The sequence below is a fragment of the Ranitomeya imitator genome, chromosome 4 (assembly GCF_032444005.1).
Source record: "Ranitomeya imitator isolate aRanImi1 chromosome 4, aRanImi1.pri, whole genome shotgun sequence".
NCBI lineage: Eukaryota > Metazoa > Chordata > Amphibia > Anura > Dendrobatidae > Ranitomeya > Ranitomeya imitator.
Genome location: NC_091285.1, coordinates 621,042,887 through 621,068,507, shown reverse-complemented (window position 1 = coordinate 621,068,507; position 25,621 = coordinate 621,042,887). Strand labels below are relative to the sequence as shown.

The 25,621-nt window shown below is 43.9% G+C and overlaps 1 protein-coding gene across 4 annotated transcripts in view; it reads left to right on the top strand.

The window, feature by feature from the left end:
- KANSL3 (KAT8 regulatory NSL complex subunit 3) overlaps positions 1-25,621 on the top strand; it is a 170,791-nt gene that overhangs the window by 7,669 nt on the left and 137,501 nt on the right. For all 4 annotated transcript variants that reach the window (XM_069766622.1, XM_069766621.1, XM_069766620.1 and 1 more), the window contains exons 3-7: positions 11,192-11,362; positions 14,249-14,339; positions 14,442-14,627; positions 14,758-14,889; positions 14,994-15,110. In XM_069766622.1, coding sequence (XP_069622723.1) covers positions 11,192-11,362; positions 14,249-14,339; positions 14,442-14,627; positions 14,758-14,889; positions 14,994-15,110 — 697 coding nt within the window. The remainder of the gene's footprint in view (positions 1-11,191; positions 11,363-14,248; positions 14,340-14,441; positions 14,628-14,757; positions 14,890-14,993; positions 15,111-25,621) is intronic.

The following is a 25,621-nucleotide window of genomic DNA, read 5'->3' as shown; positions in this document are numbered from 1 at the left end:
TGTGGCCCCAACTTATGCTAACATCTTCATGGCGGTACTGGAGGACCAGCACGTGTATGTCTCCTGGTTTTGGCCCCTTGTCCGGGCCTGGTGGCCCTACATCGATGATGTGTTTGTAGTGTGGGAGGGGCAGCTTAGGCCACGTTCACATTAGCGTTGCGCGCCATTGCGTCGGCGACGCAACGCGCGACGCACCAAAAACGCGCGCAAAAACGCTGCGTTTTGCGACGCGTGCGTCGTTTTTTGACGAAAATCGGACGCACGAAAAATGCAACTTGTTGCATTTTCGTGCGTCCGACGCTAGCGTCGAAAACGACGCACATGTCGAAAAACGCAAACAAAAAACGCACGCGTCCCCTATGTTAAACATAGGGGCGCGTCGCCGCTGCGTCGCCGACGCAACAGCGACGCACATTAGCGTAACGCTAATGTGAACGTAGCCTTAGTGAACTCCTAGACTTTCATCATGAATTGAATAGTATTTTTCCTGAACTTGGCTTCACAGTGACACATTCCTATGAACGTGTCCAATTTCTAGACACGGTAGGATATAAAGATGGGTCTACTTTAAAAACTGATTTGTTTGTGAAAAACACGGATAGGAATAGCCTACTACAATTTAATAGTCATCACCCAAGAAGGATGGTTGAATCTTTACCCTGGAGCCAGATGCTCAGTGTGTAAAATTATTTCTGATGACGCACTCCTAAACCCTAGAATGGAGGAGATGTGCAATAAATTTTTGTATAGGGGCTACCTGGAGGGTGGTGTTAAGGAACATATGAGAAAGGCAAAAGAAACCTTAAAGGTACCTTCACACATAACGATATTGTTAACGATATCGTTGCTTTTTGTGACGTAGCAACGATATCGTTAATAAAATCGTTATGTGTGACAGCGACCAACGATCAGGCCCCTGCTGGGAGATCGTTGGTCGCTGAAGAAAGTCCAGAACTTTATTTCGTCGCTGGATCTCCCGTGGACATCGCTGGATCGGCGTGTGTGACACCGATCCAGCGATGTCTTCATTGGTAACCAGGGTAAACATCGGGTAACTAAGCGCAGGGCTGCACTTAGTAACCCGATGTTTACCCTGGTTACCATCCTAAAAGTAAAAAAACAAACACTACATACTTACCTAGCGCTGTCTGTCCCCCGGCGCTGTGCTCTGCACTCCTCCTGTACTGGCTGTGAGCGTCGGTCAGCCGGAAAGCAGAGCGGTGACGTCACCGCTTTGCTTTCCGGCCGCTGTGCTCACACAGACAGTACAGGAGGAGTGCAGAGCACAGCGCTGGGGACAGACAGCGGTAGGTAAGTATGTACTGTTTGTTTTTTTTACTTTTAGGAAGGTAACCAGGGTAAACATCGGGTTACTAAGCGCGGCCCTCCGCTTAGTTACCCGATGTTTACCCTGGTTACCGGCATCGTTGGTCGCTGGAGAGCTGTCTGTGTGACAGCTCTCCAGCGACCAAACAGCGACGCTGCAGCGATCCGGATCGTTGTCGGTATCGCTGCAGCGTCGCTAATGTGAAGGGGCCTTAAGATCTGATGTGAGAAAGAAGAAGGTCAAGATGAGAGATAAGCGTATCCCTTTTGTGTCCACTTTTAACACGGCAAGTGGTCAGTTGAGGAGTGTAATATTGAAACACTGGCACAAGTTGTTGTCCAATTTGTCCTGAGTACGCTGATACCCCATATGTGGGGGGAAGCACTGTTGGGGCGCATGGCAGAGCTCGGAAGGGAAGGAGCGCCATTTGGAATACAGACTTAGATGGATTGGTCTGCAGGCGTCACGTTGCATGTGCAGAGCCCCTGATGTACCCAAACAGTACAAACCCCCCACAAGTGACCCCATATTGGAAACTAGACCCCCCAAGGAACTTATTTAGATGTGTTGTGAGAACTTTGAACCCCCAAGTGTTTCACTGCAGTTTACAACGCAGAGCCGCGAAAATAAAAAAAATCTTATTTTTCCCACAAAAATGATTTTTAGCCCCCCACATTTTTATTTTCCCAAGGATAACAAGAGAACTTGGACCTCAAAAGTTGTTGTCCAATTTGTCCTGAGTACGCTGATACCCCATATGTTGGGGTAAACCCCTGTTTGGGCGCACCGGAGAGCTCGGAAGGGAAGGAGCACTGTTTTACTTTTTCAACGCAGAATTGGCTGGAATTGAGATCGGAAGCCATGTCGCGTTTGGAGAGCCCCTGATGTGCCTGAACAGTGGAAACTCCCCAATTCTATCTGAAACCCTAATCCAAACACACCCGTAACCCTAATCCCAACGGTATCCCTAACCCTGACACACCCCTAATTTTAATCCCAACCCTAATCCCAACCGTAAATATAATGCAAACCCTAACCCTAGCCCCAACCCTAGCCCTGATGGGAAAATGGAAATAAATACATTTTTTTAATTTTATTATTTTTCTCTAACTAAGGGGGTGATGAAGGGGGGGTTTGATTTACTTTTATAGCGTTTTTTATATCGGATTTTTATGATTGGCAGCTGTCACACACTAAAATGTGCTTTTTTTTATTGCAAAAAAGTTTTTGCGTCTCCACATTTTGAGACCTATAATTTTTCCATATTTGAGTCCACAGAGTCATGTGAGGTCTTGTTTTTTGCGGGACGAGTTGACGTTTTTATTGGTAACATTTTTGGACACGTGGCAGTTTTTGATCACTTTTTATTTCGATTTTTGTGAGGCAGAATGACCAAAAACCAGCTATTCATGAATTTCTTTTGGGGGAGGCGTTTATACCGTTCCGCGCTTGGTAAAGTGGATGAAGCAGTTTTATTCGTCGGGTCAGTACGATTACAGCGATACCTCATTTATATCATTTTTTTATGTTTTGGCGCTTTTATACGATAAAAGCTATTTTATAGAAAAAATAATAATTTTGGCATCGCTTTATTCTCAGGACTATAACTTTTTTATTTTTTTGCTTATTATGCTTTGTGGCAGCTCGTTTTTTGCGGGACAAGATGACGTTTTCAGCGGTATCATGGTTATTTATATCCGTCTTTTTGATTGCGTGTTATTCCACTTTTTGTTCGGCGGTATGATAATAAAGCGTTGTGTTTTGGCTCGTTTTTTTTTTTTTCTTACGGTTTTCACTGAAGGGGTTAACTAGTGGGACAGTTTTATAGGTCGGGTCGTTACGGACGCGGCGATACTAAATATGTGTACTTTTATTTTTTTTATTTTTTTTTTAGATAAAGAAATGTATTTATGGGAATAATATATATATTTTTTTTATTTATTTAGTAATTTTTTTTTTTTTTTTTTTTTACACATGTGGAAAATTTTTTTTTTTTTTACTTTGTCCCAGGGGGGGACATCACAGATCACCAATCTCACAGTTTGCACAGCACTCTGTAAGATCGGCGATCTCACTGACATCGCTGCAGGCTTACCAGCACCTGCAGGCGACCCGGAAGTACTCCCTGCAGCCCCCGGATGCAGCCCCACGGCCATTTTGGATCCGGGGACTGCAGGGAGAAGACGCTCGGTACACGGTGAGTACATCTCACCTCCCTGCGCGATGCTTCCCTGTACCGCCGGCACATCGCGATCATGTTTGATCGCGGTGTGCCGGGGGTTAATGTGCCGGGAGCGGTCCGTGACTGCTCCTGGCACATAGTGCCGGATGTCAGCTGCGATAGTCAGCTGACACTCGGCCGCGCTCCCCCCGTGAGCGCGGCCGATTGCATATGACGTACTATCCCGTCACTGGGAATTAAGTCCCAGGTCACCTGGACGGGATAGTACGTCTTATGGGATTAAGGGGTTAATCATTCCCATACAGGTAAAAGGATATACATCAAGAGGAGGTATACGTGCACCTCGAGTTTTGTGATATATCTGATTGTATGTCCTTGTGGACTGACATATGTGGGTGAGACCACCATGGAAATAAAGGCACGTATCCGCAAGCATAAAAGTACCATTAGGACAAAAATGGTGGATCTACCGATACCCAAGCACTTTATCGAGAGTGGGCATTCTGTTAGCCAACTAAGGTGTAGGGTTATAGATGGTGTACTCCCCTTACGAAGGGGTGGGGATAGAGTCAAGTTATTAAAACAAAAAGAACTTAGATGGATTTCGAGACTGGGCTCCCGTCAACCTGGGGGGTTAAATGTTGACTATAACCTACAGTTATGTGTGTCCTGAAAGATCTTGTAATGGTTCTGTGAGGGGCTCTTCGTGTGGGTTTGTTTTTAATGGGTGTTTGGGTTTCACTTTTTGCTTTGTTTTGGGATTCCTGCATATACCATCTTTGTTCTTATCGATCAAGTGCTTGAATTGTGTCCCTGTGAATGTGGGCCTTATTCTATATCTATTTGGTCCGCATATATTATTAAGGATTGTGAATCACTTTTTAGATAAATGATCGAGTGTAGCATATTAGATATATGCCATAGATATGACATTTTGTGAGTAATTGGCTTTATGTACACACTTTCTTCTTCTCTGCGTTATATGCAATAGACGCATCTATGCTGCCTTTACAATAATAGGTACCTTTTAAGGGATGGGTGGGCGTGTCTTGTTGGTCTCCATGGCGGCGCTACATATTAATGTGTGGTGCTGTCTATGGAGGCCGCGGACATGCGCAGTGCGCGCGTTGGAGCCATCTAAGCTAAGCTTGGTGTATTTTTTAAAAGTTGCCGACATGCACTGTGTGTGCGCTGAGCCGTGTATGCCGGTCTGTTATCCCAGGCTCTGCCCTGTCAGGATGCATGACAGTTCTGTGTGACCGATGGGTGTGTCTCCTTGGTAACCATGACGGCGCCGCATGCATAGTCATGTGACGCTGAGTTGTGGGGCCGGTGGACATGCGCATTGTGCTCAGAGGCTTTCTGTATGCAGTGACATTGGTAAGCTTTCTGGGCTAATGATGACTGAAGTCCGGTCATGTGATATATCACGTGGACATATGAGGTATTCCGATAAGGTGAACCTGGATTGGTTCTGACACTTTAGGTTAAGTCCATGTCGGTGCCTTTGATTGGACCTATTACACGAGCATTGATTTGCTGGTGATGTGATGAGAGATACGAGCTACATCATTGGCTGATCGCACGCAATATGGCCTTTAACCCCTCTGTGACCTTAGACGTACTATCCCGTCGAGGTGCCCTGGGCTTATCTGACCCTGGACGGGATAGTACGTCATAGCCGATCGGCCGCGCTCACGGGGGGAGTGCGGCCGATCGCGGCCGGGTGTCGGCTGCTTATCGCAGCTGACATCCGGCACTATGTGCCAGGAGCGGTCACGGACCGCCCCCGGCACATTAACCCCTGGCACACCGCGATCAAAGATGATCGCGATGTGCCGGCGGTGCAGGGAAGCACCGCGCAGGGAGGGGGCTCCCTGCGGGCTTCCCTGAGACCCCCGGAGCAACGCGATGTGATCGCGTTGCTGCGAGGGTCTCACCTCCCTCCCTGCTCCCTCCAGCCCCGGATCCAAGATGGCCGCGGATCCGGGTCCTGCAGGGAGGGAGGTGGCTTCACAGAGCCTGCTCAGAGCAGGCACTGTGAAGCCTGCAGCGCTGCATGTCAGATCAGTGATCTGACAGAGTGCTGTGCAAACTGTCAGATCACTGATCTGTGATGTCCCCCCCTGGGACAAAGTAAAAAAGTAAAAAAAAAATTTTCCAAATGTGTAAAAAAAAAAAAATATTCCAAAATAATGAAAAAAAAAAAAATTATTCCCATAAATACATTTCTTCATCTAAATAAAAAAAAAACCCAATAAAAGTACACATATTTAGTATCGCCGCGTCTGTAACGACCCGACCTATAAAACTGGCCCACTAGTTAACCCCTTCAGTAAACACCGTAAGAAAAAAAAAAAAAAAACGAGGCAAAAAACAACGCTTTATTATCATACCGCCGAACAAAAAGTGGAATAACACGCGATCAAAAGGACAGATATAAATAACCATGGTACCGCTGAAAGCGTCATATTGTCCCGCAAAAAAAGAGCCGCCATACAGCATCATCAGCAAAAAAATAAAAAAGTTATAGTCCTGAGAATAAAGCGATGCAAAAATAATTATTTTTTCTGTAAAATAGTTTTTATCGTATAAAAGCGCCAAACCATAAAAAAATGATATAAATGAGGTATCGCTGTAATCGTACTGACCCGAAGAATAAAACTGATTTATCAATTTTACCAAACGCGGAACGGTATAAATGCCTCCCCCAATAGAAATTCATGAATAGCTGGCTTTTGGTCATTCTTCTTCACAAAAATCGGAATAAAAAGCGATCAAAAAATGTCACGTGCCCAAAAATGTTTTCAATAAAAACGTCAACTCGTCCCGCAAAAAACAAGACCTCACATGACTCTGTGGACCAAAATATGGAAAAATTATAGCTCTCAAAATGTGGTATTGCAAAAAATATTTTTTGCAATAAAAAGGGTCTTTCAGTGTGTGACAGCTGCCAATCATAAAAATCCGCTAAAAAACTCGCTATAAAAGTAAATCAAACCCCCCTTCATCACCCCCTTAGTTAGGGAAAATTAAAAAAAAATGTATTTATTTCCATTTTCCCGTTAGGGCTAGGGCTAGGGTTAGGGCTAGGGTTAGGGCTAGGGTTAGGGTTGGGGCTAAAGTTAGGGTTAGGGTTTAGATTACATTTACAGTTGGGAATAGGGTTGGGATTAGGGTTAGGGGTGTGTCAGGGTTAGAGGTGTGGTTAGGGTTACCGTTGGAATTAGGGTTAGGGGTGTGTTTAGATTAGGGTTTCAGTTATAATTGGGGGTTTCCACTGTTTCGGCACATCAGGGGCTCTCCAAACACGACATGGCGTCCGATCTCAATTCCAGCCAATTCTGCGTTGAAAAAGTAAAACAGTGCTCCTTCCCTTCCGAGCTCTCCTGTGTGCCCAAACAGGGGTTTACCCCAACATATGGGGTATCAGCGTACTCAGGACAAATTGGACAACAACTTTTGTGGACCAATTTCTCCTGTTACCCTTGGGAAAATACAAAACTGGGGGCTAAAAAATAATTTTTGTGGAAAAAAAAATATTTTTTATTTGCATGGCTCTGCGTTATAAACTGTAGTGAAATACTTGGGGGTTCAAAGCTCTCACAACACATCAAGATGAGTTCCTTAGGGGGTCTACTTTCCAAAATGGTGTCACTTGTGGGGGGTTTCTACTGTTTAGGTACATTAGGGGCTCTGCAAACGCAATGTGACGCCTGCAGACCATTCCATCTAAGTCTGCATTCCAAATGGCGCTCCTTCCCTTCCGAGCCCTCCCATGCGCCCAAACGGTGGTTCCCCCCCACATATGGGGTATCAGCGTACTCAGGACAAATTGGACAACAACTTTTGGGGTCCAATTTCTCCTGTTACCCTAGGGAAAATACAAAACTGGGGGCTAAAAAATAATTTTTGTGGGAAAAAAATTTTGTTTTATTTTTATGGCTCTGCATTATAAACTTCTGTGAAGCCCTTGGTGGGTCAAAGTGCTCACCACACATCCAGATAAGTTCCTTAGGGGGTCTACTTTCCAAAATGGTGTCACTTGTGGGGGGTTTCAATGTTTAGGCACATCAGTGGCTCTCCAAACGCGACATGGCGTCCGATCTCAATTCCAGCCAATTCTACATTGAAAAAGTAAAACGGCACTCTTTCTCTTCCAAGCTCTGCGGTGCGCCCAAACAGTGGTTTACCCCCACACATTGGGTATCGACGTACTCAGGAGAAATTGCACAACAACTTTTGAGGTCCAATTTCTTCTCTTACCCTTGGAAAAATAAAAAATTGGGGGCAAAAATATAATTTTTGTGAAAAAATGATTTTTTTTTTTTACGGTTCTGCATTATAAACTTCTGTGAAGCACTTGGTGGGTCAAAGTGCTCACCACACCTCTAGATAAGTTCCTTAGGGGGTCTACTTTCCAAAATGGTGTCACTTGTGGGGGGTTTCAATGTTTAGGCACATCAGTGGCTCTCCAAACGCAACATGGCGTCCCATCTCAATTTCTGTCAATTTTGCATTGAAAAGTCAAACTGCGCTCCTTCCCTTCCGAGCTCTCCCATGCGCCCAAACAGTGGTTTACTGCCACATATGGGGTATCAGCGTACTCAGGACAAATTGGACAACAACTTTTTGGGTCCAATTTCTCCTGTTACCCTTGGTAAAATAAAACAAATTGGAGCTGAAGTAAATTTTTTGTGTAAAAAAAGTTAAATGTTCATTTTTATTTAAACATTCCAAAAATTCCTATTAAACACCTGAAGAGTTAATAAACTTCTTGAATGTGGTTTTGAGCACCTTGAGGGGTGCAGTTTTTAGAATGGTGTCACACTTGGGCATTTTCTATCATATAGACCCCTCAAAATGACTTCAAATGAGACGTGGTCCCTAAAAAAAATGGTGTTGTGAAAATGAGAAATTGCTGGTCAACTTTTAACCCTTATAACTCCCTAACAAAAAAAAAAATTGGTTCCAAAATTATGCTGATGTAAAGGAGACATGTGGGAAATGTTACTTATTAAGTATTTTGTGTGACATATCTCTGTGATTTAATTGCATAAAAATTCAAAGTTTGAAAATTGCGAAATTTTCTAAATTTTCGCCAAATTTCCGTTTTTTTCACAAATAAACGCAGGTACTATCAAAGAAATTTTACCACTATCATGAAGTACAATATGTCACGAGAAAACAATGTCAGAATCACCAGGATCCATTGAAGCGTTTCGGAGTTATAACCTCATAAAGGGACAGTGGTCAGAATTGTAAAAATTGGCCTGGTCATTGACGTGCAAACCACCCTTGGGGGTAAAGGGGTTAAGGACCTGGTGATTGGTGCTAATATATTGGACAGTTTTGTTTATTTACGTTTTTGACTTCCTACATGTGTTATTCGCTATAGCTATGAATTGAATTATGTGGTATGTGGGATATGTCCGACAATGTGAAAAGTTTTTAATTGTATATGTTTTATAGAATGTGAGTTTTGCACTGTTAATGTGATTACTAAACACTGTTATGTAAATTTTATGGGCGGTCAAGGATTGGTGGGTGGTTATCCACTTCCGATTTAAGGCGGCCAGTTTGATTGTGATGTATGCTTGAGAAAGACCCTTTGGGTTGAAACGTCGCATTTATGGCACAATAAAGAGAGATTTTTTTTTTTCACCTGGACTCGATGCTGTCCTTCACTTCAACTCACCCCATGAAAACACGGCTAAGGCGCCAACATGGAGGAGGTGAAGTAATGTTTTGGGCTGGAATTATGGGGAGAGAGATTGTCGGCCCCTTTATGATCCTTGAAGGGGTAAAGATGAACTCCATAATCTATGTGGAGTTTCTAAAACTAACATTTCCTGCCATGGTTGAGGAAGAACCGCACTTTCTGCAGCAAGATCATTTTCATGCATGGTAACGCACCGTCTCATGCTGCAAAAAACACATCTGCATCTCTGGCTGCTATGGGCATAAAAGAGGACAAACTTATGGTGTGGCCACCATCTTCCCCTGACCTCAACCCCATTGAGAACCTCTGGAGCATCATCAAAAGGAGTGTCTATGATGGCGGGAGGCAGTTCACATCTAAGCAACAGCTCTGGGAGGGGATTCTGTCCACGTGCAAAACAATTGAAGCAGAAACCATCCAAAAACTGACATTCAATGGACAAGAGCGTTTAGAAGCTTCTTTCGAACAAGGGGTCCTATGTGCAAATGTAACATCACCTAGAATAAAGTTTTCACTTGAAAACTGTTTGATTTCATTTTGTAATAAGCTGATAATGCTTATAACTTCACAATTGACCATTTTTTTTGTTCAAAATTAAATAAAAAAGGTTGAAAACTCTGCTGTGCATAATAATTTGGATCATGCATTTTGAGGGTTTATTTTTTTTAAAAAGAATACTGTTTTCATAGGCAGTTTGTTCCAAAACATTGCAATTATACTAGAATAGTAGATGACTGGAAAATAACAATGACTGCAATTCAGATAGGTAATTTAGAGAAAATATGAGGAAATATTAGTTGCATAATAATTTGGAACACAGTGTACGTCTATACAGTATAGCGGCTGTCTTATGCCGCTCCCTGGACTGGATTTATGCCTTCACCCGCTTCACTAATACTCCCACTAGATGAGGTGATGTTTAGACTTTTTAGGCTAAGTGCACACGTTGCAGAATTGCCATGGAAATTTCCGTGACCATTCCGCAGCTCCTGTATATCGCATGTGGAATTGGCATGCGTTTTCCCGCTAAACACTAGCGTTTTGCAAGCGTAATTAGCTTGCAGAATGCTAGCGTTTTCCAAGCGATCTGTAGCATCGCTTGGAAAACTGATTGACAGGTGAGAGGTCTGGGATCCACTCTTGCAACATCTCACTAATACCTTTGGTGTATCTATTTTTCTTTCTCCGGAGTGGGCCATATTCAACATTCTCCCTTAAGATCAGTTGGTGAGGCTTTTTGTTCAGCAGCGCCGCATTTTATTTATCTGGGCGGCAGCCACCCGCAAAAGTATTCTTCATTTAAGGGCATATAGATAGGAGATAATACTCCTTCTTTGAGCTTAATTACTATGAAGGTAGATCTCTTCAAGATGGGCTGGATAGAGTCCATACTGAATAAAGAAAAATACACTGAACGTTTTTTCCTTACATGATCTTCTTTTATTAATGCCCAGACATTATACGCCAACCGATTCATAGTTGCTTCCAATTTACAGACATGAGAGAGCAAATGGGCGGCAGAATTCATGTTGGGCTTGATTTGATATTGTGCTATGAAGGTGTGGATGTGTGCCCAGGGGGAGTCAGTTATAATAGAGTGCCTGGGTGCAAAGTACTGTAAAAGTCTTATTTGTCAAATCATTTCTAATGCTGCTGAATATTCTATGTACCCTTTGTTTATTGTTCAATGAAGACAGTTTTATTTAAAAAAGGAGAAAAAAAAGCATCCAGAAAAAAAACTCTAAGGGAATTGTCTCAACTTAAGAGCAAGGTTCTAAAATGCCTCGTTATAATGCAGCGGTGGCCGTGCATCCGAGCCACCTCTTTGTTCATCAGTTCAGCAAAATGAGACTAGACAACCCCTTATGATATATTCTTTTAGTATTCATTCAGCTTTGCACAGTAACACGATTGACCACTTTTTCAAGTATTATCTAAGTAACATCAAGTTAATTTCCAGTGAAACAGATGTCTCCATTGATGTTGAGACGGTCTCTCCATCCCATATGCCGTTGTATGACAACCAGAAGGCCAGAAGTGTTATGAATGAATGTGAACGTCATGTCATTTTTGTACGAACGGACACTGAAGCTCCTCCACCCCCTGACGACTGGGAAGATCATGTAAACAGGTGAGATTTTTCCGATGGTTTTTCTAAAGGTACCTTCACACTAAGCGACGCTGCAGCGATACCAACAACGATGTGGATCGCTGCAGCGTCGCTGGAGAGCTGTCACACAGACAGCTCTCCAGCGACCAACGATGCCGGTAACCAGGGTAAACATCGGGTTACTAAGCGCAGGGCCGCGCTTACTAACCCGATGTTTACCATGGTTACCAGCGTAAAAGTAAAATAAAACAAACACTACATACTTACCTTCAGCTGTCTGTCCCTGGCGCTCTGCTTTCCTGCACTGGCTGTGAGCACAGCGGCCGGAAAGCACAGCGGTGACGTCACCGCTCTGCTTTCCGGCTGGCCGACGCTGACACAGGATGCAGGAGGAGTGCAGAGAAGCAGAGCGCCGGGGACAGACAACGGAAGGTAAGTATGTAGTGTTTGTTTTTTTTACTTTTACGATGGTAACCAGGGTAAACATCGGGTTACTAAGCGCGGCCCTGCGCTTAGTAACCCGATGTTTACCCTGGTTACCAGTGAAGACATCGCTGAATCGGCGTCACACACTCCGATTCAGCGATGTCTGCAGGGAGTCCAGCGACGAAATAAAGTTCTGGACTTTCTGCAGCGACCAAAGACATCACAGCAGGATCCTGATCGCTGCTGCGTGTCAAACACAACGATATCGCTATCCAGGACGCTGCAACGTCACTGATCGCTAGCAATATCGTTGTGAAGTTGTTTAGTGTGAAGGTACCTTATATGAATTCAATAGGCCTAACAGAAATAATTTACTCCTTATCTAGCCCACAATTCTCCAGGTTCATCTACTTACATTGCGTGAAGCATTATTTATTTTTAATCCATGCAGGCTATAAATTCTAATGACTGCAAAGGTGCATATAAAACTCAAAATCAAATATAAAATTCAGACTTTTTCTTGAATTGAACCCTTGCATGTAAAAAAAATGTGTGTACGCACGCGCATGTATGACTGAGCTCGTAGAGCAACAGATCCCTACAGTTTGACCTCTTAATTTAATCATTTATCAAAGCCTGTTGGAAATGTGGTGAAAGAGGCTGCCTGTCTAAGGCCGGGGTCACACTAGCGATGAATACGGATGAGTTCTATGCGATAAAACATCGCATAGCACTCGGGCCAGCATTCATCTTTGGGGCAGCTCACATCACCGTTTTTTTTTTGCTCGGCTGTATTATACGTGAGAGTGAAATCGCAGCCTGCCGCGATTGTCACCAACACTCAGCCGAGTCTCAGCTCACTCGCACCATATAAGCCTATGGTTGTGAGTTAGACAACTCACACCACTCGGATATCATCCGAGTAATGTGCAATATGCTGACCCCGACAATGGAGGAGATGGAGAAATTCATTTCTCCACATCCTCCACAGCTGTGCGAGGGGCTCGGAGCACAGACGCATGACACTCGGCTCCTGCTTGCAGCAGAGCAGGAGCCGAGGGTCATTAGCATATCGCATCCGATGCCATATGCTCGTCTGACCCTAGCCTAACACTGAGAAGCCGAGATAATAAACTGGATTCAAATGGTCACATACCCACATCTTCTAAGTTTAAAAAAACACCTATTTTTGAGTGTTAAAATAATGTTTAATATGCCAAAATGGGAGTTTTCCAAATAAAAACATTTTAATTTGGAGAAAAAAATGCCACAAGAACACATAATTCAGCATATGACACATTGTAGGGCACTTATACCCACATTGTATTAAAATAATGCCACTGACAAATGGATAACATGCAAAAAAAACCTCATACAGCTGCATCTACTAAAAATACAAGTTATGGCTCCTCAAATGTGTTGAAAGAATAAAAATAAATGTTTGGTTATTAAGACCAAAATAGCCCAGATCCTCCAAAAGGGTTTTCTGAGAATTTAATAAAATGGCTTTGGGGCACGGGCAGACTGCAGTCTGAAGAAACACTGCTTTTGAACCTGTGTGTAAACTGACAGGAGCAGGATCGTAAGCACCTATGTAAGCCAAGGAGAAGAAATATATCTTCTCCTAAGATGACTGAGCACAAAGGATTTATTTGTTCCAGCCTCAATTTTTGCTCAGTCAGCCAAGGAGAATATTTATTTCTTCTTGTTAAAAATCGTTATTGCGCAAAAATATCTAATCAAGACTTAACCAGGTGCATTATTCTTTAAAAGAAAAATGTCATGATATTCTGAACAAAGTAGTGGTTTATTGAATTATCCACCATTGCAGCAAAACAGTTACGAACAGAGTGTCCATTGTGTAAATATCAGTGCTTGTCTTGTTACTCATCTTTTCCAAGGTCCTGAATGGTAAAAGTCATCTGTCTGTGTGAAGTCTGAAGTCATCATGGCATGGAGTAGCTAACAGCTGTTGTTCCTCGTGTCTTGTCTCATGTCCATGGAGAATGATGGTGAAGGCAGGGAGGTGACCGTCCCACGTGACAAAAGCCCCCACACCCTCCTAAGAGACGTTTATATATGTTCAACACAGATCACATGTCCTCTGTATATGGAGTTAACTTATACTCTGAGCTACATACACAGAAATAGCTTTTGATAGTGTCAGCAAGAAACCATGTGCTCGGTACAGAATAAAAATAAGAATAATTAATATTTAACACTTCTCCTGTCACATACTGGAGCTGCCTGAGAAGTGTGTGTGCTTATAATTTTACTCCTGACAGTTGAGACACGGATCTCAGGAGCTGTGTTTCTTCAGACTGCAGTTCATCCCGAGACGTGATTTAAGAAGGATTGCCATTTGAATTACGAGACAGGGCGCCATTTTTTTTTACATTCTTGGAGAAATCTTAAGTAGCGGCTCTGGATAATGTGTGGAAAATAGAATTATCTAATACCTTGTTCGTGGCTTCTTTTTAGAACTGGCTGGACTACTTCTCAGAATAAGCTTTTCAATAAGATTTTGAAAGCTCTACAATCTGACCGTCTGGCTAGGCTCGCTAACGATGGTGTAAGTGTTATTTTTATGCTGAATCCTAATATCCATGCTCAGATATTACATTGTAAACTGTTAATGAAAATGGAATCATATTCTTGTATTATCACTTTACAGGCAGTTAATGAGCCAGTACTTAGAAGGATTGCTGTGGATAAATGTGCTCGCCGTGTACGACAATCTTTGGCCTCAGTAGGTTGGGATACAAAATTGGTTCAGTGGCTGCATACTACCCTCGTGGAAACTCTGAGCTTGCCCTTACTAGCCGCTTATCTTGATGCATTGCAGACATTGAAAGGAAAGGTAACTGATTTGTTGGCTGTCGACTTAAAAACTGTCCATTGTTGTGTTTTCCTATGTAGTAGGACATTTGTAAAACAATGGTGGTTTGTGAGCGTGTGCTGTTTATTTTGTCCTTTTGTATACCCTTCAGATCCCTGCTCTTATTGACCGCATGCTCCTGGCCTCCACTGTTAGGGCAGGAGGCGCTAGCGCAGAAGCATTATCTTTGCTGTTGAAGAGACCATGGGACCCTGCAGTTGGAGTGTTGTCTCATAACAAACCTGTAAGTTAACTTGCTGCTGTGTATTTTCCTTTTCTATTGTTGGATTCTTTTGTGGTAAATATGGTATATTATGACATTTTTTTTGTTGTCTCCTTTCTAAATAGAGCAAGCTTCCAGGTTCCCCACTCATTCTTATTGCCCCATCAGGACCCACAAATTCCATATTTCCCACATCACGGAGACACAGATTCTGGCAGTCCCAGCTCTCTTGCTTGGCCAAGGTTAGTTTTATATAATGATTTGCTTTACATTGTCTTGTTTAGGATCATTACATATGTGATTTGGATTTTTGTATTCACCAAAATTCCTTTGCTGTATTCCCCAATGATAAGAAAATTTAAAAAAAATATATATATATAGTACAGACCAAAAGTTTGGACACACCTTCTCATTTAAAGATTTTTCTGTATTTTCATGACTATTCACACTGAAGGCATCAAAACTATGAATTAACACATGTGGAATTATATACTTAACAAAAAAGTGTGAAACAACTGAAATTATATTCTAGGGTCTTCAAGGTAGCCACCTTTTGCTATAATAATAATCTTTATTTTCTCCTTCGCCTCATTGGGGGACACAGGACCATGGGTTATGCTGCTGTCACTAGGAGGCTGACACTAAGCTGAAACAAAAAAAGATTAGCTCCTCCCCTGCAGTATACACCCTCATGCTGTTAACGGCGTGGCTGTTGAAACCTGGATTCTAACTCGTGCCGGTTTCTCTCAGCAGGTCATTCCCACCATGTTAAGTGCTCGCAAGGCGTCTTCCGCCTCCATCTACCACCGCGTCTGGAAAACCTTCTTCTCATGGTGCAGGCTCCGAGGGCACTCTCTGCTCGTTTTCTCTATCCCTTGTATCCTGAATTTCCTTCAGTCTGGTCTGGATTCCGGTTTGGCCCTGAGTTCTCTCAAAGGTCAGATCTCAGCGTTATCCGTGCTGTTCCAGCGTAGGATCGCCACCAACCTTCAGGTCAAGACTTTCATCCAGGGAGTCTCCAATGTGGTTCCTCCCTACAGGATGCCGTTGGAGACCTGGGATCTCAACTTGGTCCTGGGGGTTCTTCAGGAACCTCCGTTCGAACCCCTTCAAGACGTTCCGCTCTCTGTCCTCTCTTGAAAGGTTGCCTCCCTGGTAGCGGTGACGTCCATCAGAAGGGTTTCAGAGCTCGCCGCTTTATCCTACCGGGCACCTTTCCTTGCCTTTCATCAGGACAAGGTAGTCCTACGCCCTTCCCCGGCGTTTCTTCCGAAGGTGGTCTCATCTTTCCACCTTAACGAGGACATCATTCTTCCCTCCTTTTGCCCGCAGCCCAAACATAGGGTCGAGAAGGCTCTCCATACTCTGGACGTGGTACGGGCCCTCAGGAGGTACATTTCCAGAACGGCGCATTTCAGAAAATCGGACGCCCTTTTCGTGCTCCCGGAGGGTCACTGAAAGGGTTTGGCTGCGTCAAAATCCACGATAGCCAGATGGATCCGATCTGCTATCCAGGAATCCTATCGGGTCAGGGGCAGTCCTATCCCGGCGGGGATTAGAGCACACTCCACTCGGTCGATGGGTGCTTCCTGGGCCATCCGGCACCAGGCAACAGCGGGGCAGGTTTGCAAGGCCGCAACGTGGTCCAGCCTTCATACCTTCGCAAAGCATTACAATGTCCACATTCACTCCTCTGCGGACGCGGCCCTTGGCAGGCGTATCCTGCAGGCGGCCGTTGCGCATTTGTAGTCAGATGGTACACGGAGTTATTTGGTTGTATTGTTTCCCTCCCAGGGACTGCTTTGGGACATCCCATGGTCCTGTGTCCCCCAATGAGGCGAAGGAGAAATAGGGATTTTTGTGTGTACTCACCGTAAAATCCTTTTCTCCGAGCCACTCATTGGGGGACACAGCACCCACCCTGGTAGCCTTACGGCTCGTTACCTTTTTTGGTCTTTGACTGTTTGTTTGACATGTTATATTCTAATGTTACTTGTTATATTGTTGGTATTATCCTACTGCTTTTGCACTGAACTGGGTCTCTGGAAGCCAGCATGAGGGTGTATACTGCAGGGGAGGAGCTAACCTTTTTTTGTCTCAGCTTAGTGTCAGCCTCCTAGTGACAGCAGCATAACCCATGGTCCTGTGTCCCCCAATGAGTGGCTCGGAGAAAAGGATTTTACGGTGAGTACACACAAAAATCCCTATTTTATATAGCGCTAACATATTCCGCAGCGCTTTACAGGTTGCACACATTATCGTTGCTGTCCTCGTTGGGGCTCACAATATAAATGTTTTGCTTTGATGACTGCTTTGCGCACTCTTGGCATTCTCTTGATGAGCTTCAAGAGGTGGTCACAGGGAATGGTTTTCACTTCACAGGTGTGCTCTGTCAGGTTTAATAAGTGGGATTTTTTGCCTTATAAATGGGGTTGGGACCATCAGTTGTGTTGTGCAGAAGTCTGGTGGATACACAGCTGATAGTCCTACTGAATACACTGTTAGCTGCTTTTTTTTTCTTGCCATAATACAAATTCTAAGTAAAGACATAAGAGAGGCCATCATTACTTTAAGAAATGAAGGTCAGTCAGTCTGAAAAATTGGGAAAACTTTGAAAGTGTCCCAAGTGCAGTGGCAGAAACCATCAAGCGCTACAAAGAAACTGTCTCCCATGAGGACCGCCCCAGGAAAGGAAGACGAAGAGTCACCTCTGCTTCTGAGAATAAGTTTATCCGAGTCACCAGCCAAAGAAATCGCAGGATAACAGCAGCTCAGATAAGGCTACTTTCACACTTCCATCTTTATAAAGACATTGCAATGCATCGTTCTGTGCAAAAAAACGCATCCTGCAAAGTTGCCCGCAGGATGCGTTTTTTTGCACATAGACTTGTATTACCGACGCATCGCGACGTATGGACACACGTTCCATACGCTGTGCACTGGATGCATCGGTAATTGGTGGACCGTCGTCACAAAAAAAAAAGTTCAATGTAACGTTTTTTGTGCGACGCGTCTGCCATTTTCGACCGCGCATGCATGGCCGAAACTCCGCCCCCTTCCCGGAACTCATAATGGGCAGCCGATGCGTCTGAAAACTGCATCCGCTGCCCACGTTGTGCACTATTTTGCACAACGTCCGTCGGGCCGACTGTTTGCGATGGCCCCGTACCGACGGAAATGTGAAAGTAGCCTTAGAGACCAGGTCAATGCCACACAGAGTTCTAGCAGCAGACACATCTCTACAACAACTGTTAAAGGGACACTGTCACCTGAATTTGGAGGGAACAATCTTCAGCCATGGACGCGGGGTTTTTGGGTGTTTGATTCACCCTTTCCTTACCCGCTGGCTGCATGCTGGCTGCAATATTGGATTGAAGTTCATTCTCTGTCCTCCATAGTACACGCCTGCGCAAGGCAAGATTGCACCTTCTGCAGGCATGTACTACGGAGTACAGAAAATGAACTTCAATCCAATATTGCAGCCAGCATGCAGCCAGCGGGTAAGGAAAGGGTGAATCAAAAACACAAAAACCCCGCCTCCATGGCTGAAGATTGTTCCCTCCAAATTCAGGTGACAGTGTCCCTTTAAGAGGAGACTTTGTGCAGCAGGCCTTCATGGTAAAATAGCTGCTAGGAAACCACTGCTAAGGACAGGCAGCAAGCAGAAGAGACTTGTTTGGGCTAAAGAACACAAGGAATGGACATTGGACCAGTGGAAATCTGTTCTTTGGTCTGATGAGGCCAAGTTTGAGATCTTTGGTTCCAACCACCGTGTCTTTGTGCGACGCAGAAAAGGTGAACGGATGGAGTCTACATGCCTGGTTCCCACCGTGAAGCATGGAGGAGGAGATGTGATGGTGTGGGGGTGCTTTGCTGGTGACACTGTTGGGGATTTATTTAAAATTGAAGGCATACTGAACCAGCATGGCTACCACAGCATCTTGCAGCGGCATGCTATTTCAACAGGACAATAACACCAAACACTCCTCCAGTCTGTGTAAGGGCTATTTGACCAAGAAGGAGAGTGATGGGGTGCTACGCCAGATGACCTGGCCTCCAGTCACCAGACCTGAACCCAATCAAAATGATTTGGGGTGAGCTTGACCTCAGAGTGAAGGCAAAAGGGCCAATAAGTGATAAGCATCTCTGGAAACTCCTTCAAGATTGTTGGAAGACCATTTCCGGTGACTACCTCTTGAAGCTCATCAAGAGAATGCCAGGAGTGTGCAAAGCAGTCATCAAAGCAAAAGGTGGCTACTTTGAAGAACCTAGAATATAAGACATATTTTCAGTTGTTTCACACTTTTTTGTTAACCCCTTAGCGACCGCCGATACGCCTTTTAACGGCGCCCGCTAAGGGTACTTAAACCACAGCGCCGTTAATTAACGGCGCTGTGGAAAAAGTGAATAGCGCCCCCCAGAGGCCGATTTTCTCCGGGGTCTCGGCTGCCGGGGGTAGCCGAGACCCCAGAGAACATGATTCGGGGGTTTTTTAACCCACCCCGCATTTGCGATTGCCGGTAATTAACCGTTTACCGGCGATCGCAAAAAAAAAAAAAAACGCGATCTCTTTTTAATTTCTCTGTCCTCCGATGTGATCGCACATCGGAGGACAGAGAAAAGGGGTCCCAGGTAGCCCCCCAATACTTACCTAGCTCCCCCGATGCTCCTCGTGTCTCCCGGTGGGCGCCGCCATCTTCAAAATGGCGGGCGCATGCGCAGTGCGCCCGCCGGCCGGCCCCGCGAGAATCTTTGGGGTCTCGGCTGCCGGGGGTAGCCGAGACCCCAAAGAGCATGATCGGGGTCGGTTTTACCGACCCCTGTTTTGCGATCGCCGGTAATTAACTATTTACCGGCGATCGCAAAAAAAAAAAAGTAAAAAAAATGTGATCGCACATCAGAGGACAGAGAAATAGGGGGATTCGGGGACCCTACAATACTCACCTGTGTCCCTGGATCCTCTTGCTGCTCCTCCTGGCCGCCGGCAGAAGAAAATGGTGGGCGCATGCGCAGTGCGCCCGCCATCTGTCTCCATCTGCCGGCCGGCAGGAGAACAGCAGTTGGGGTTAGGGTTAGGGGTAGGGTAGGGTTGGGGCTAAATTTAGGGTTAGGGTTGGGGCTAAATTTAGGGTTAGGGTTGGGGCTAAATTTAGGGTTAGGCTTCTTTCACACTTACGTCAGTACGGGGCCGTCGCAATGCGTCGGCCCGACATACCGACGCACGTTGTGAAAATTGTGCACAACGTGGGCAGCAGCTGTAGTTTTTCAACGCATCCGCTGCCCAATCTCTGTCCTGGGGAGGAGGGGGCGGAGTTACGGCCACGCATGCGCGGTCAGAAATGGCGGATGCGACGTACAAAAAAAGTTTCATTGAACGTTTTTTTGTGCCGACGGTCCGCCAAAACACAACTGATCCAGTGCACGACGGACGCGACGTGTGGCCATCCGTCACGATCCGTCGGCAATACAAGTCTATGGGCAAAAAACGCATCCTGCGGGCACATTTGCAGGATCCGTTTCTTGTCCAAAACGACGGATTGCGACGGAATGCCAAACGACGCAAGTGTGAAAGTAGCCTTAGGGTTGGGGCTAAAGTTAGGGCTAGGGTTGGGGCTAAAGTTAGGGTTAGAGCTGGGATTAGGGTTAGGGTTTGGATTAGGGTTGGTATTAGGGTTAGGGTTGGCATTAGGGTTACGCTTGGGATTAGGGTTAGGTTTGGGATTAGGGTTAAGGTTAGGGGTGTATTGGGATTAGGGTTAGGTTTGAGGTTAGGGTTGAGATTAGGATTAGGGGTGTGTTGGATTTAGGGTTTTGATTAGGGTTATGGTTAGGGTTGACATTAGGGTTGTTTTGGGGTAAGGGTTGTGATTATGGTTAGGGTTAGTGATTAGGATTATGGATCAGGTTGGGATTAGGGTTAGGGGTGTGTTGGGGTTAGGGTTGGAGCTAGAATTGGGGGGTTTCCACTGTTTAGGTACATCAGGGGGTCTCCAAACACGACAGCCAATTTTGCGCTCAAAAAGTCAAATGGTGCTCCCTCCCTTCTGAGCTCTGCCGTGCGCCCAAACAGTGGGTTACCCCCACATATGGGGTACCAGCATACTCAGGACAAATTGGACAACAACTTTTGGGGTCCAATTTCTCTTGTTACCCTTGTGAAAATAAAAACTTGGGGGCTAAAAAATCTTTTTTGTGGAAAAAAAAATATTTTTTATTTTCACGGCTCTGCATTATAAACTTCTGTGAAGCACTTGGGCATTCAAGGTTCTCACCACACGTCTAGATAAGTTCCATGGGGGGTCTAGTTTCCAAAATGGGGTCACTTGTGCGGGGTTTCCACTGTTTAGGCACATCAGGGGCTCTCCAAACGCGACATGGCGTCCGATCTCAATTCCAGCCAATTCTACATTGAAAAAGTAAAACGGCACTCTTTCTCTTCCAAGCTCTGCGGTGCGCCCAAACAGTGGTTTACCCCCACACATTGGGTATCGACGTACTCAGGAGAAATTGCACAACAACTTTTGAGGTCCAATTTCTTCTCTTACCCTTGGAAAAATAAAAAATTGGGGGCAAAAATATAATTTTTGTGAAAAAATGATTTTTTAATTTTACGGTTCTGCATTATAAACTTCTGTGAAGCACTTGGTGGGTCAAAGTGCTCACCACACCTCTAGATAAGTTCCTTAGGGGGTCTACTTTCCAAAATGGTGTCACTTGTGGGGGGTTTCAATGTTTAGGCACATCAGTGGCTCTCCAAACGCAACATGGCGTCCCATCTCAATTTCTGTCAATTTTGCATTGAAAAGTCAAACTGCGCTCCTTCCCTTCCGAGCTCTCCCATGCTCCCATTAGTGGTCTAATTTCTCCTGTTACCCTTGTGAAATAAAAATTTGTGGGCAAAAAGATCATTTTTGTGTAAACAAAAGCGATTTTTTATTTTCACGGCTCTACGTTATAAACTTCTGTGAAGCACTTGGGGGTTCAAAGTGCTCACCACACATCTAGATAAGTTCCTTAAGGGGTTTAGTTTCCAAAATGGTGTCACTTGTGGGGAGTTTCCACTGTTTAGGCACATCAGGGGCTCTCTAAACGTGACATGGCGTCCGATCTCAATTCCAGCCAATTCTGCATTGAAAAAGTCAAACGGCGCTCCTTCACTTCTAAGTTCTGCGGTGCGCCCAAAAAGTGGTTTACCCCCACATATGGGGTATTGGCGTATTCAGGAGAAATTGCATAACAAAATTTATGGTTACATTTCTGTTTTTACACTTGTAAAAATAAAAAAAAATGGTTCTGAATTAAGATGTTTGCAAAAAAAAGTTAAATGTTCATTTTTTCCTTCCACATTGTTTCAGTTCCTGTGAAGCACGTAAAGTAACATAGTAACATAGTTAGTAAGGCCGAAAAAAGACATTTGTCCATCCAGTTCAGCCTATATTCCATCATAATAAATACCCAGATCTACGTCCTTCTACAGAACCTAATAATTGTATGATACAATATTGTTCTGCTCCAGGAAGACATCCAGGCCTCTCTTGAACCCCTCGACTGAGTTTGCCATCACCACCTCCTCAGGCAAGCAATTCCAGATTCTCACTGCCCTAACAGTAAAGAATCCTCTTCTATGTTGGTGGAAAAACCTTCTCTCCTCCAGACGCAAAGAATGCCCCCTTGTGCCCGTCACCTTCCTTGGTATAAACAGATCCTCAGCGAGATATTTGTATTGTCCCCTTATATACTTATACATGGTTATTAGATCGCCCCTCAGTCGTCTTTTTTCTAGACTAAATAATCCTAATTTCGCTAATCTATCTGGGTATTGTAGTTCTCCCATCCCCTTTATTAATTTTGTTGCCCTCCTTTGTACTCTCTCTAGTTCCATTATATCCTTCCTGAGCACCGGTGCCCAAAACTGGACACAGTACTCCATGTGCGGTCTAACTAGGGATTTGTACAGAGGCAGTATAATGCTCTCATCATGTGTATCCAGACCTCTTTTAATGCACCCCATGATCCTGTTTGCCTTGGCAGCTGCTGCCTGGCACTGGCTGCTCCAGGTAAGTTTATCATTAACTAGGATCCCCAAGTCCTTCTCCCTGTCAGATTTACCCAGTGGTTTCCCGTTCAGTGTGTAATGGTGATATTGATTCCCTCTTCCCATGTGTATAACCTTACATTTATCATTGTTAAACCTCATCTGCCACCTTTCAGCCCAAGTTTCCAACTTATCCAGATCCATCTGTAGCAGAATACTATCTTCTCTTGTATTAACTGCTTTACATAGTTTTGTATCATCTGCAAATATCGATATTTTACTGTGTAAACCTTCTACCAGATCATTAATGAATATGTTGAAGAGAACAGGTCCCAATACTGACCCCTGCGGTACCCCACTGGTCACAGCGACCCAGTTAGAGGCTATACCATTTATAACCACCCTCTGCTTTCTATCACTAAGCCAGTTACTAACCCATTTACACACATTTTCCCCCAGACCAAGCATTCTCATTTTGTGTACCAACCTCTTGTGCGGCACGGTATCAAACGCTTTGGAAAAATCGAGATATACCACGTCCAATGACTCACCGTGGTCCAGCCTATAGCTTACCTCTTCATAAAAACTGATTAGATTGGTTTGACAGGAGCGATTTCTCATAAACCCATGCTGATATGGAGTTAAACAGTTATTCTCATTGAGATAATCCAGAATAACATCCCTCAGAAACCCTTCAAATATTTTACCAACAATAGAGGTTAGACTTAATGGCCTATAATTTCCAGGTTCACTTTTAGAGCCCTTTTTGAATATTGGCACCACATTTGCTATGCGCCAGTCCTGCGGAACAGACCCTGTCGCTATAGAGTCACTAAAAATAAGAAATAATGGTTTATCTATTACATTACTTAGTTCTCTTAGTACTCGTGGGTGTATGCCATCCGGACCCGGAGATTTATCTATTTTAATCTTATTTAGCCGGTTTCGCACCTCTTCTTGGGTTAGATTGGTGACCCTTAATATAGGGTTTTCATTGTTTCTTGGGATTTCACCTAGCATTTCATTTTCCACCGTGAATACCGTGGAGAAGAAGGTGTTTAATATGTTAGCTTTTTCCTCGTCATCTACAACCATTCTTTCCTCACTATTTTTTAAGGGGCCTACATTTTCAGTTTTTATTCTTTTACTATTGATATAGTTGAAGAACAGTTTGGGATTAGTTTTACTCTCCTTAGCAATGTGCTTCTCTGTTTCCTTTTTGGCAGCTTTAATTAGTTTTTTAGATAAAGTATTTTTCTCCCTATAGTTTTTTAAAGGGTTAATAAACTTCTTGAATGTGGTTTTGAGAACCTTGAGGGGTGCAGTTTTTAGAATGGTGTCACACTTCATTATTTTCTATCATATAGACCCCTCAAAATGACCTCAAATGTGATGTGGTCCCTAAAAAAAAAAATGGTGTTGTAAAAATGAGAAATTGCTGGTCAACTTTTAACCCTTAACTCCCTAACAAAAAAAAATTTTGTTTCCAAAATTGTGCTGATGTAAAGTAGACATGTGGGAAATGTTATTTATTAACTATTTTTCGTGACATATCTCTCTGATTTAAGGGCATAAAAATACAAAGTTTGAAAATTGCAAAATTTTAAAAATTTTCGCCATATTTCCGTTTTTTTCATAAATAATCGCAAGTAATATCGAAGAAATGTTACCACTAACATGAAGTACAATATGTCACGAAAAAACAGTCTCAGAATCAGCGGGATCCGTTGAAGCGTTCCAGAGTTATAACCTCATAAAGTGACAGTGGTCAGAATTGCAAAAATTGGCCTGGTCATTAAGTACCAAATTGGCTCTGTCACTAAGGGGTTAAGTATATAATTCCACATGTGTTAATTCATAGTGTTGATGCCTTCAGTGTGAATTTACAATTTTCATACAGAAAAATCTTTAAATGAGAAGGTGTCCAAACTTTTGATCTGTACTGTATTTATTTATTTTTTATTTTATTTTTATTTATATAGCGCTAACATTACGCAGCGCTTTACAGTTTGCACACATTTTCATCGCTGTCCCCATTGGGGCTCACAGTCTAAATTCCCTATCAGTATGTCTTTGGAATGTGGGAGGAAACCGGAGTACCCGGAGGAAACCCACGCAAACACGGAGAGAACATACAAACTCTTTGCAGATGTTGTCCTTAGTGGGGCTTGAACCCAGGACTCCAGCGCTGCAAGGCTGCTGTGCTAACCACTGCGCCACCATGCTGCCACTGTATGTATATATATTTAATTTTTTTTTCATTCTTTTTAAAATCTTTATTTGCTACTTTCTTTTGTCCTGGGATCTGATCCGTTTAGTTTAGACTACGGTAAATAATGCGCCATGAACGATCTGTAATAGATTATTCAGCATGCCTAAGCTGCCATGGTTCTCAGCAGAACGTGTCCTGCTTACACAGGATGGTGTGCTTTATACAGGACGATGTGCTTCCAAGAACAATAGTTTTGAGCTTTCTAAATTATTAATATGGGCATACAGGATATAGACTGCTGAAAACAGTCCTACCTGTGTGGCTCACATCAGATGTGTTTTGCTGAGAAATCATCTTTTTTCTGTCGCCTCATTGGGGGACACAGGAACCATGGTGTAGGCTGCTGACACTATGCAGATAAAGTTAGCTCCTCCTCTGCAGTCTATACCCCACCGACAGGAAGTAGGATATCCAGTTTAGCTTAGTGTCAGTAGGAGGTGAACACA